The sequence below is a fragment of the Mercenaria mercenaria genome, chromosome 14 (assembly GCF_021730395.1).
Source record: "Mercenaria mercenaria strain notata chromosome 14, MADL_Memer_1, whole genome shotgun sequence".
Classification (NCBI taxonomy): Eukaryota; Metazoa; Mollusca; class Bivalvia; order Venerida; family Veneridae; genus Mercenaria; species Mercenaria mercenaria.
Window position 1 is genome coordinate 68,096,563 of NC_069374.1, and position 13,644 is coordinate 68,110,206.

A 13,644-nucleotide genomic window follows, 5' to 3' on the forward strand; every position below is an offset into this window, starting at 1 on the left:
TCGCCTTTTTATAAACGTTGCCTCCGCTGCATAAATGTCTAGCTGGATGTCTATCTGCTACGATGTAGGCCTTTATCAGTTCCAATTGTAGATCTAGTTTTATTTAAATAAACATGTAATCTGTCCAAAAAACATTTCCAATTCCATTTTTTTTTTTATTTTCCCTTGTACTTTTGCGGCTCTCAGTCTGCGCGAGGATTTCCCTTGTACTTTTGCGGCTCTCAATATGTGCGAGACCGCGAGAAAGAAAGTGACGTATAGGGTTACAAGTGACGTCACCGGTACAGGGTGGCGGATAAGTTGTAGCCCAAAGAACGGAGACTGTCCTACAGAGATAGTCCTTATTATTATACAAGAGAAGTGGCTAAAACCTTATAAAATTAGAGAAATCAAGGGCCATAACCCTGCTGAAGAAATACGGAAATTGAACATGCTGACGACAATGATACCTTTTGTGGAGTTTGGTGTAATTCCTCATGATTGTGTTTAAGGAGTTGGTCGGACACGTTTAAATTTAACAAACCAAGGGCCATAACTCTACTATTTATCATTGAACCAGAACATGCCAACAATATGCACAATGAGGCTTGGCACTTGACCTTAAAGGTTTGGTGGAAATCTGACCAGTGATATAAGAGAAGTGGCAGAAACATCATAACCTTTGGTGAATTAAGGGCCATAACTTCGCTGAAAATCACCAAAACGGAAAATCTCGACAATATGCACAACTACGTTTGGCAATGATCACTTTAGTGAAGTTTGGTGTACCACATCTAAACTTTGTGACATACAGAAGGACAACACTAAATCAATATGTTTCCGCCACTACATGGAGACATACCTGTATAAAATTTATTTTGAAAAAAAAATCCACCACAGTAGTTATTACATATTAATATGAAGAATGACCTATTCAGTATTTTATGAATTGTCAATAAAACTAAATGTTATCGATATTTCACTATAATATTTCACCAACGTTTTTAGCAAACACAGTCTTAATAGGGTTATTTAATAATTTAAATTACTTTGTCTATGATCAATAAAATGTAGACAACGTATAGTGTTCGATAACATACATGTATAAACAAGGTGAACGAATTTTGAAATAGTTTTAAATTAACTTGTGAACACGATAATTTAACGGAAATAGGAATCACAATATCTGGTACGTATATAATGGATATTTAATATATTTCTGATTTCAATACGTTTTTTCAAACATATGAATGTCTAAATATACATGTACAACGTTTTCTAGATAACGTAATGTAAGGAAAGGGCTGGACTTTGTTTAAAATATTTTCTTTCACTTCCTGTTGATTTTCTATTACTAAATAAAAAAATAAAACATTTGAGTTTCGAGTAAATAACATGCTATTATTTTCTGGAGTAAAAAAAAAAACAAACAAACATTTTTTTTCTGCGGAAATAACTCTACGCATACACAAAGTTTTTTTTACCTGCTATATTTTTTTTACAGATTTTCTGATAAGCATTACATAACCATGAGTTATAGTACGAATCAAGGTAAATATATTTTCTAAATATGTGTAGATTTTATCACTTTTCGTTATTATTTCATATCAGTTTTCGACCAAATACTACTCGATGTTCTGATATTGTAACATATTTCTGTTTAAGCACAAATTCTTACTTTCTCTCATGAACTGTCTTCATCAAAGGGGTCTATTTTAATTATTATCATTCTCTTTTTACTTTTGCTGCCTGCTAAGCTTAACCTTTCCCTGCTAAATTTCTATACAGAACCTGTCCTTCTTTCAGATTGGACAGTACCATTTACTATATATTGACTGAATAGCGAACAGTACAGGTCATTATCAGACTGTACGGATGTGAGGCTGATCATGATCTGGCCGCAAAGGCAGAATATGTCGTGGCCAGCATGTTAAGGGTTAAAAAAAAGACTTCTTATATACTATATAGATTTACTAAGTTTATGCTTTAAGATATATCTATTAAGATATAGATAGCGTCCAGATGTGACTATTTACGTGTTGTTCCATTTACAAAAAGACACCCCCTCCCACTCAAAACAAAAAAAGGGGGGAAAAAAAAGAAAAAGAAACTTTTTGTTCTCTTCGTCTTAGCGGAAGTACATCGACATTTGCCTTGTTTATATTTTACCACAACATATATTTTGAACCGTATGTCGTTTAAATACAGCATTATAAACACTGTAGTGCAATTATTGTTCCTGTTTATTTTTGTTATGGTTACGTATTACAATGAAACTGTTCAAATGTTTATCTTTCCGTCGGGGTCATATTACTAATGCGTGTTTTTAAAAATATCTGGTTCATGTGTTTGATCAATATAAGATCAAATATTCAAATATTTAACGAATATCAAGTCTGTAATTACCATTATTGTATATAGTGTGCACAATGACCTGTCGCATTTTATCGTTAGTAGTAACTGAGATGAGGCTATTGAATATTAGTTTTAATAATTTAAAGACTGTTTCTCTCTGGTGTACGACGTATATAACGGTTCGCGCGCTCGACTAATACATTCCAGAGATGTAGGTCCATAGGTCAAGATTATTAAATCTCATGTGTTACTCATACCTTTTGTCAAAGGAAAATCTCTGTGAAATTGCTTGTCTGAAAAATAAAATCTATTATGCGATTGCCTGGAAGCATTGAACGTAACCAGTCGAAATAACAGCAAACTCGATTTCACTGAGTATGTTAAAGTGGGGTAATGAAATATGCAACAGCTTCTACGGCCCCTAGCACTGGCTTTAGCGGAACTATAGTATGCAAATATTGAATGGACGCTATGGCCCTAAAGGACCAGAAAATGTAACAACATTATGTCTAAGTTGGGATAGACATTGTACGGCTTAGACTGATTTTATGATGATAAGATGATTTCCTGGACTCATAGAACACAATCAAAAAATGGTTATGAAAAATATCTTATTAATTGCTTTTCGTTTAAAATATCAAAGCTTGTTTAGAACAATTCTTGTTATACGTGGTATTTTCTTATATGTAAACAGTGCTATATGTCAAGCCTGATTTTGTTAATTCAGTTGCTCCCACACAGCCAGTTGTAAACACGCAACCCGGCCAACCAGGAGTGTACACCCAGCCGTATGGTGGGCAGCCCGGACAACAGTATGTTGGTCAACCCGGACAACAGTTTGCCGGTCAGCCCGGACAAAATGTTATGCTTGGCGGTATGGGTAGGTATTTCATGATTTTCGAATGCATTGCTTTGTTATATTTCCAATCACTCGTAGTCCTCCGGGTAAAATGAAATTGTGTTAGTTCTACATAAATAAAGAGTTTTTGAAGTGAGAAATAAACAAACACATACTAAGATGCAACAATACAATACGAAACTTAAAAATGTTATAGAATTTTAATCTTATTCAATATTACTAGTATGTAGAATGCAGTTGTGAAATTTTCTTTAAACGATATTGATTAGACAATGTTAACGTACTACAACAAAAAGAAATACAGTCCACTTGTTTGTAAACATGGACGGATCCAAACGGAAGGGAAAAAGCATTCTAGAGAAATATTTCGATGGCAAAATATAAAACATATCGTAGCCCTGACCAACGTATAAACCAGGCCAGTCTATTTTATAAGTACAACAACACGGTTGACCCATTTAAACGAGAGTTGTACTATAGGTTTATAGTCATTGGGATAACCTTTCAGATCGATATTTTGTTATTTTGTATGGACGAACTTTGCTATCTTGCTAACAATGATATCTTCGTAAATAATGTGTATTGCCTCGTTAAGATAAAGATTCACACACGTGCTTATAATGTGTTGTTCAGCAGACACGTCATTCTGAATGTTTATAACTCAGTGAAATTGAAATTAGACTAAAATTTTTATATGTACCTTGTAACCAGGAATGGGCAATGCTGTACAACCACCTCCTCAGGTATGGATGCCGAAGCCGCCATCTGGACCACCTGGCTGTCCCCCGGGGCTCGACTATCTAACTCAGGTTGACCAAATACTGATCAAACAACAAATAGAAATGATGGAATGTAAGTATTCAAGTTTCAAGTTATATTGGGTTTCAAGTTTATCTTATTTTCATCCGGAAAGATTAGATCCATGCGGCATAAACAACAATAATATAGTCAAATCATGAAATATGGCGAAATATTATCGAATAATATTAAAATAAACCGAATATACAAATGTATATGTCTAATGTCCACATCATTTCATGTCATTTTCTATGTATAATAATTGTGCGCTGGCTTTTAATTGAGGAGTGTAGCTGAAACTTAATTAACCTCGAAGGTTTAATTTATTTATATTCTCACTTTACTTATCTTTTTGAAGTAACTGACTTTTTAAACACAGTCTGTCTACGCAGATTTCAAATTTATTCGTTATTTTTTGTTCATTAAAATATCGCATCAACATCAATATAATTTCAGTATCAGCGAGTCATTGCTTACCAATGCTACAATTCAAAACTAAAACAAAAATCCGAATAGCGTTTTGCCTCATAGTCATTTCACAATTTTAAAATTAATATATAAATTATTCACATAATTTTCCGATATATTACAAAAAAAAAAAAAAAAAAAAAAAAACAGAAGAAAAACACGTTTTATGATTTTTAATGTTATATCATGTAACGTAACCGTTATTACTACCCAATACAAATGTAACCATAGGTGAGTGAATTAACAGTTTTGTGTCACTGTTTATAAATTTACATATTTTATAAACAGTTGAGTACTTAAAACACTATGGAATTGTAGTACCACTATAAAGACAAAGGCTTGCTGCTGTTTGACAGTAAATTTTAATATCAGTTTAACATATGCATTACTTTATATATATTTAGCCAAATTAGATACGTTTGGTTAAGACTTCCTACATTTGAATTTGTACAATATCTGTTGATGCGATATTTTAGTGAAAAAAATACAAACGCATAGTGTATTTTTAACTTTCAGTATTTACCAACTGGGAAGCAAAAAATAAATACAGACTCCTCAATTCTATGGGACAGCAAGTATACTTCGCTAAAGAAGGTGAGTTTCCGTCACAATTTTGAAGACCGTAACAAATATACTAGAAGTAGAATGTTATACTCGCGCGCATAGATTTCTATCGTATGGTCTGTCAAATTACAGAGAATTGAAAGTATAAGACACAATAAAACAAGGCAGTTGTATTCTCATGTTCCAATTCCGGCATACGTTGAAAATCGCTCGTTCCAGGTAATAGTTATGCTTATAATTTCCTTATTACTTCATAGATTTTATTAAGATAAAAAGTGTCGAAGACACGAAAACAGTTTGACTCAAACACGTTGTCCAAATATTTTTCAAGGACCGAATGTTTGGGTCACGTGCACACTGGGATAAGGTGGGGAGGGGGTCGAGAAAAGTCACGTATTTAGAACGTTTATATGCATCCAGGAAACACACTAATTCTTGTCTTCGTCACGTTTTATCCTTTTGAAAATCCGCCAAGAATGAAGGAAATTATAAGCAAAAATGTCACTTGAATCAAGTGATCTTTCCGCGTGTATAGTACCGAAAAGTCATATTGTGTGGTCACCCTGACTTTACCAGATGCATTACTACAGTACAAAATAGATCGTAGTTTAGATTAATTAAAAAGTCTTTGAAAAAAAAGGAATTCAATAGAAAGACTAGAGAATTTGAATATAGAAAACAACAACAACAACCCCCCCCCCCCCAAAAAAAAAACAACAACAACAACATGAAAATATGCCGTCTGAACTACATACCAGAACCTCCAAAATCGTTATTTCCTAATCGAACACTGAATGCAAGCATGACATCAATTAAAAAGAGTACATCAAACTAACAAATGACTAGCACTGTAGGACCGTAAATCGTTTAGTTTACATGGTGTCAATTTTTCAGAAATATGTAACTGTGTGTCTTACATGTCTCATATTGACTGGCTGTAAACATGTTTATGTGATGTCAGTTACATCTAGACTATGAAAGGGATTGTAACAAATAAATCAATGCAGAAAAAACATGAAAGATATATTTTACACAATTTTTTAGAGTCGGAAACTTGTATGAGACAGTGCTGTCGAGAAAATAGATCCTTCACCATGCATGTAACAGACAACCTGGGAAACGTACGTTCTTCTATTGCGTAAAATCTGTTCTTTGTATTTTATTATTCATGTTTATTTTTAGTTACAACCATATACGTGTGTGTGTGTGTGTGTGTGTGTGTGCGTGCGTGCGTGCGTCCGTGCGTGCGTGCGTGCGTTCGTTCGGGTTTAACGTCTTTTTCAAAAAAATTTCAGTCATATAAACGATGACGCAGTCTACTTGTAGCAGTGAGCACAATGCTCAATTTTATAGTGCTGCCTCACTGGAATATCCAGCCGTAGACACGTGGCATGATACCCCACCCAGCCACATTATACTGACACCGTGCTGACCAGTCCTAGCACTATCCTCTTAATGTTGAGCGCCAAACGCGGAAGCTACTCGTACCATTCTTTACGTCTTTGGTATGACGCGGCCGGGGATCGAACCCACGACCTCCCGCGCTCAAAGCGGACGCTCTACCACAAGGCTACCGAGGCGGCTTACAACCGTATATGATCGTATATGGATGGCTTTTCTAAATGAATGTAAGTAATGTAAGTTTGAGAAAAGTGTAGGACACAGAGGAAACTCGAATACCAGAAGCTTACCTGGTTATTCGGCGTGTCAGGAGTAAAACAATCATACTTATTCCGATGTTAGTGATTTTATTTGTATGAGCGGGGATCAAAATTATGACCCCTTTTTTGCAGTTACCATGCACTGAATCACTAAATCCACTCTAACAAAAAGTTGCTTATTTACAAGGAATTTCCGCCAGTTGCTGATATTTAGACAATAGATGCGCTGACCGTACTGATGGAGACAGATGTGCGTGACTTGGCCAGTAGTCACTAATCCATATCATCAGACAGGGCTCACCAAATATTCTATTTGCCATAACTTTTTGATAAATTGACAGTGCTGAACTTTTGCAGAGCTGTCGGTAGCTGTAGAGGGATTATTTCTCCCAAGGTTCATCAGTGGCACGGCGGAATAAGACACTTAAGCATTTCAAATCTAATACACATTTTCGCGTTTTACTTTGCGTAGCATTTTTACAAAACAGAAAAAAAAGTTTATTAAAATATTCTGTTTTGTTATAGGAAGTGATAAGACTCGAACGCGAGTTCCGCTGCTGGAGGGATTCGAACTGGTGTGCTTGTTGCAGTTGCTGTGCCCACCGTATCGTCGTCGAGGCTCCAGTGGGCACAGTCGTCGGATATGTCAAACAGAGGTAAGCTACGTTGTCAAGGCCAGGAGGCTATCAAATCCTGATAAATCTCGGTGCTGTTATTTAATCAAACACTGCTTTTGTTTTATATACATGTGTATATTTTTGGTCTTTCAATTCAATTCATGCATAGCTACCAGATAATTTAATTGATGTTCAGCAGATCAATCTGCCCGATTTAGCTCAGGTTTGTTTGGATAATACTTAAATAAGTTTTACTCCAATCGTCATTGTCGTCACATTTTTGCATGAAGGACAAATGGACGAATAGGGTTAAACCTCATCTATAGAAAAAATGTTCTTTTTCTCGACATAATGAGAAAATTACCATTATGAAATATTTTTTTCTCAACCTTCTGCCGTTTTTACGAGACGGATTACAGTTATCAGAGTAAAGGTTACCCGATATATTTCTCAAAATAACGCCGTTGTCAGATGATGCTTTTGATGTCATTTGATGTTTTAAAGTTTTTCTCCTTCTATATTTCAATAGGCGTAAATTGACCGATAATGGCTAATCGATACACCCGATAACCAGTTTTCAAGGGAGACAATTTCGCCAATAAGCCAGCACATTGGCTTAGATTTCTGGGTATGCTGCACTATTGGATATAGCAGGAAAATGTAGAAGTTCATGCTAATACTGCAGTTTTATTTTCAGACCAAGTTTCATGGCCCCAAAGTATGTGATAATGGACGAGAATGAAAAAGATATACTCTACATAGAGGGACCATGCTGTGTCTGCCAGGGTTGTCCTTGCGACGTCAATTTTACAGTAAGCATATTTAATCAAGTTCCATATGCGAATTTTCATTAAGTATTAATACTATATCCACAGGAACTTGAAATAACACAGTTCTATTTATACCCCACCCACCGAGAACAAGAAATTTTTGAAGATCAGCAGTAGAGGTGTAATTGTCTAAAGGCAACTAAAATATACACGAAACTGAGCTTACTGGTAGCTTTCGCTATGGTAACTAACACGAAGTCAACAGTTTTAACAGCATTTCGTCATATATTCATTTCAGTCATATAAACGACGGTGTCTACTTGTAGGCCTAGTAGTGAGCAAAATGCCTACATTTATAGTGCTACCACACTGAAAGACAGCTGACACCAGTCATAGTACTATCATTAAACCTCTAAACGCCAAGCGAGGAAGCTACATGTACCATTTTTTACGTCTTTGGTATGACGCGGCCAGGGATCGAACCCACGACCTCCCGCACTCGAAGCGGATGCTCTACCTCAAGGTTACCGAGGCGGCACTAGATATTATTGCTATGCAATCTTTTCATTATTATCCTGTCATTGATATGCTCTGTTTCAGATACATTCGGCGACTGACGGTGAGACGGAGGTCGGTAAGATTCAGAAACAATGGGGAAACCTCCTACAGGAAATGTTTACGTCGGCGGATAATTTTGGTGTTACGTGTAAGTGAGGCAGAATACGTTAATTAGACTTTTAGAACGCTCAAATGTAATTTAAGAATTAAACTGTATTTCAGAGCAAATATGTTGAATATTTTACGATTTTGGATGATTTTGTTTTCCGTATCGAACATTTCGAAAAAACTTTATCATAGAATTTTGAATCGGAACTTGATCATAGAATAGGAAATTATCTAACTAACTTATTAAGAAAATGAATGTTCACATATATGTTTCGTTCAGAAATTATAAAATATTCGACGTATTTCGAAAATTTCTGTTGAAATACGAGTCAGCATGATGAACAAGGGGTTCACCAATGTGCGGTCGTCTCGGATAAACCAGTCAATGTGCTTGAATTAATTGGACCTATATACTTTTATCTATCCGATTTTCTAGTTATACAATTCTTTGACTTTTGACTTTTCACCTGCGTTATGACTTTAGGCAAGTTATATGAAAAGAAATGCGCATAAAATTTGACATGATATTATCTTGGTTGAATATCAAATAACGCACAGAAAATTGATATAAATCATAATTTATGTATCCGAGCCCGTTTAAACATTGCCGTCCTCTTATTTTTTGTGGCGTCCAAAAATAAATAAAATTTGGTATTTACAACTTATTTATGTTTATAGTTCCTATGGATTTAGATGTAAAGATGAAAGCGGTTATGATTGGAGCAACCTTTCTCATTGTAAGTTTTTTATTCATAGACTTTTGTAGTTAATTATTACGTTCGTTGAAACATGTACACAATTTACGAACGATGCATTAAATAAGTTTTCTTTTTTAGTTTTTACCTTTCCATATCGCTAAGAAATACTCTCACCTTGTTTGTGTATCAGTAATGTGCATTTCCGATCCGCGAGTCAACTTTTTATACAAGCGATTCGACGCCGAGTAATCTGGTTGTATTATCAGATTTAAGTCTTACTACAACGAATTGAAACTTCCCACAATACTTCCGGGTCATCAGACGTACTGACATAACTAAGTTAGATAACTCTTGGTTGAATTAGGCAACGCTTGGTTACAGTTTTAACTGTAGCAAAATAGCATACTGTATCTCAGAACTAGTCTATGTGTTGGATTGAAACTTCACATAATTCTTTCTTGCCATCACACGTGCTGAAATAACCAAGTTAGATAACTGTTGGTGGAATTTAATGACTGCGGCCATTGTTTGACTAAGAAACTTTGGTTAAAATCTTGCGTGCAGCTTAATTTCAAGCTGTATCTCACTATATATATAGGACTGAAACTTTACAGAAGACATTTTCCGAACCCAATATCTACTCATAACTAAGTTAGAGAACTCGTGGCTGAAATTAATTCGAATTATGACCATAACTTTACAATGAATATTTGGTTGAAGTTTTACATGCAAGTCGTTCCCATTATCATAAAATAATTTCAGTTTGTGAAAATTTGTGATACAATATCTAAGTTACACAAGTCTTTACTTAAAAGTTGTCCAGCCCACTGACTGCTCTTGTTTATCGTTCGTTTTCTGCGTGCTCACAACACAACGTATACTTCCCTATAGAAAAAATCAAAAACAGAAAAAAACTTTTCTGTCCTTACTGTAGTATGAAATGACATGAAATGAGACCTTTTTTCTTCTTAAAGGAGTAGTTTCTTTCTTATATATAAGTGATAACTCAGTACTTGCTAAAACAACGAATGACGAAATGTTACTCGAGCTCTTGTGTCATATTTACAAGCAAGTTGTTTATGTTTTAATTCCAGGATTTTATGTACTTCGAGGGTGCACAGAACAGACACCATTATTAATCATTCTGATGCTGGCCATATACAGTAGTCACCGTAACGGTGCACAAATGGCATGTTACGGAAACGACAAACGTTACTGAAAGGAATTAAAAATTAGTGTCATTTCAGTATACTCTTGTGATAAAGTTAAGTGTAAATCTATATGTAGTCTAAAATGAATTCATGAGCTATTCAATGTAAAACATAGTGTTCTTGTTTGCAACAGGGACAGTTTGGTGAGTCGCTTTATATTGTTATTAACGACAGGGATTCCATTCATGAATACAATGTTGTTGCTGCATCATAAACACCAATTTGGTATTAATGATTTTTTTAAAATGACAACTAGGATATTTAAGTGTTAAACTGTTATAGTGAAATGTCTTGGTGCAATGGACATAAGCGTCCACGGCGTTCGTCCTCAAGTTCTGCGACTCTCTCCTAAAAATTACCATGAGGCCTAAAAATGTTTGTTTCCGGTATCCCGACCTTACCTAGACATTTTCCGCGACCCTAAATGTTTTTATGGCTTGGAAAAAAATCGATATTTTCGCTTTTATTTTATACGTTTCGCTTTGTGTTGCCCTTTCTTCATTGTAACATAAATTCTAAAAAAATCCTACTTACCTATCCTATTTTTTGGGACATATTACCGAAAACAAACATTTTTAGGCCTGTTCACAAAATGCAAATTGATGACTGTATTTGAAGAAAATTCTGAATGTCACAATTTGTGTATATCATAATTAACACTTAATGGAATAACGACTAATGGTTTCGACTGCGTAATTTGACCAGTATTAGAACTACAAGCATTCAAGTTAAAATCAGTAAACGGGTATTTCAACTATTTATTCATATGATATATATTTTAAATTTTTTACTTGATTACAAAAGATATCTCCTGTTACATCCTACATTTCATTATGTGACAAAAATTCTTACTTTTGACGCAAACTTCGGTGCCATTTTAGCATAGCAGGAACGGATTGAACTTATATTATAGAAAATTCAATACAACTGTTGAACAGTTTATGATGTATATAGATAAACATGAGCCACACTATGAGAAAACCAACATAGTGCGTTTGCGACCAGCATGGATGCAGACCAGCCTGCGCAGTCTGGCCAGGATCCATGCTGTTCGCTTTCAAAGCCTATTGCAATTAGAGGATCCATGCTGGTCGCAAACGCACTATGTTGGTTTTTCTAATGGTGCGGCTCAACATCTTGTGTATGCTTAGAACATAATATTTTATTCCCATACTATAAGTAGACATAGTACAACATTTTTGAATTCTTAAATAGATTTGATACTATGACTGGTTGTTGGGTTTTCATTACAATTAAGTATAGATTTAACACGCTGTTAGTATGTTGCACTAATATATAAATATCACATGGTTTTGAGTAGACAGTAAATACTAGTCATATTCCATTGAGTACTTGAATTCTAAGTCAACGGAGTGAAAAAGACTGAAGATATAGAATGTATGGAACTTGTGTGGACTGTTCTAAATACTGCTGAAACCTGTGCATAGAGAACAGTCACGTGATAAATGTTTGCACGCCTTATTTCCTATTTAATAAAAGGAATGATCTTAATAAGGTTGGGTACAAAGGAAAATGACCGTTGTTAGCAAACAGAGAATTCTGTTAACCGATGAGTGCATTCAGCTAGCTTAAGGAAGGCATTTATTCTATCCTGTTGCCCACGCATGTCTGAAAATTGCCTGGATTAGCTGCCTAGGTCTTTCTTCACCGTGGAAGCTCGAAAATCGCCATTATATGATCTGACTTTTAACTAAAATTCCAGCAAAATTTACAATGTTGTAAACTTTGATGTGAAATTTATGCTTTATAAAGTATAAAGTAGAATACAGCTACAATTTACTAACACGAACACCTGCAATGAACCCGACAACTCGCCCGGAAGCTTGCTTCCCATTACCATCGCAAATGCCAACATTTCCGGTTCTGGGCGGAAGAAATCTTCTCCGCATTTAGAGCACTTATTTAATGTTTACCAGTGATTTAAGCAAAGTTTCATATGGAAAAGTCTACGTCCTCTAGCTCCGGGTTGAGCAGAACTCAACATTTACAAATGTTATAAGTACCAGAAGCCCTGTTGGGCCGTTTTTACTGAGTATTTTGTAAAATAAATGGAAAATTATATGGCAGCGGTGGGATTCGAACCCACGCCTCCGAAGAGACTGGTGCCTAAAACCAGCGCCTTAGACCGCTCGGCCACGCTACCTCCTTCTAGTATATTGAACAATACGAAGATAGTAATGATTTATACAACTATAAATATGTATACATATATGCGTTTATCATCTTATACATTAAAACTATCAATCGCGTTATACAGCACGTGGCCGGTTAGCTCAGTCGGTTAGAGCGTCGTGCTAATAACGCGAATGTCGTGGGTTCGACCCCCACACTGGCCAGCTGTATTTTTTTTTTCAGAATAATTATTTATAATAAACGAATCTGTGTAACGTTGCGCGTGTAGAACTCATTTAAATAGTATGATTTTATTATCAAGATCAGCAGCCTTCACACATTAACAGGTATAACGGCTGTTTCATGCTCTTCAACGACATTAACAGATAAAATGTGTTTACAGCATTCATTTTTACGCAACCGAACAGAAGAAACAGGACCTATTTATAAGGGCCAGGTCGACCAATTCTGAACTCATTTCCGATGGTTGATCTACGAGCTACGACCCAGGTCAACAAAGTAGACATTTTTATTGTCGACCTACGATCTACGAGCTACGCGCCAACTTCACAGACCTGTTGAGAAAACCATTGGTAGGAAAGAGCAATTTTGCTGGATAAATAGTGTACAGTGTGCTTTAGCTGCGACTTTTGATTTTTAAAACAGAGGTTTTTATCATATTGTCCATGTATTTTACCGTCTAGAAATAAATCATTTAGTTCAGTAAGACTACATGTATTTTGTTCTGTGAAAGGTGTATATATGATCAGATACATTTTTTATGCGAAGGTTGGGACATATGTATTATCTGTGATCAGTGGCGCTCAAACAATGTCAAAATAATAACTCGGTTAAGTTTTTTAAC

The 13,644-nt window shown here is 35.4% G+C and overlaps 1 protein-coding gene and 2 non-coding genes across 5 annotated transcripts; 2 read left to right on the forward strand and 1 right to left on the reverse strand.

Annotated features, from left to right (window-relative positions):
• Positions 1-1,036: 1,036 nt before the first annotated feature.
• LOC128548560 (phospholipid scramblase 1-like) lies at positions 1,037-11,875 on the forward strand. Of its 3 annotated transcripts, none has more exons than XM_053523798.1 (11): positions 1,037-1,168; positions 1,484-1,530; positions 3,062-3,208; positions 3,905-4,045; positions 4,976-5,053; positions 6,068-6,144; positions 7,210-7,340; positions 7,999-8,113; positions 8,672-8,777; positions 9,416-9,474; positions 10,530-11,875. In XM_053523798.1, exons 2-11 carry the CDS (start codon positions 1,509-1,511, stop codon positions 10,572-10,574), a joined length of 921 nt encoding a protein of 306 aa, XP_053379773.1. In that variant the 5' UTR covers positions 1,037-1,168; positions 1,484-1,508; the 3' UTR covers positions 10,575-11,875. The 3 variants fall into 3 exon arrangements, with proteins under 3 accessions (XP_053379773.1, XP_053379772.1, XP_053379774.1); XM_053523797.1 differs by having other exon boundaries at positions 1,041-1,168; positions 3,062-3,214; XM_053523799.1 differs by lacking the exon at positions 1,484-1,530 and having other exon boundaries at positions 1,089-1,168; positions 3,062-3,214.
• Positions 11,876-12,728: 853 nt separating this feature from the next.
• On the reverse strand, positions 12,729-12,810 carry Trnal-uag (transfer RNA leucine (anticodon UAG)). The gene has a single exon. It is a non-coding gene; the product is annotated as a tRNA-Leu (tRNA).
• A 119-nt stretch (positions 12,811-12,929) lies between these two features.
• On the forward strand, positions 12,930-13,003 carry Trnai-aau (transfer RNA isoleucine (anticodon AAU)). Its single transcript has one exon. It is a non-coding gene; the product is annotated as a tRNA-Ile (tRNA).
• Positions 13,004-13,644: the final 641 nt, after the last annotated feature.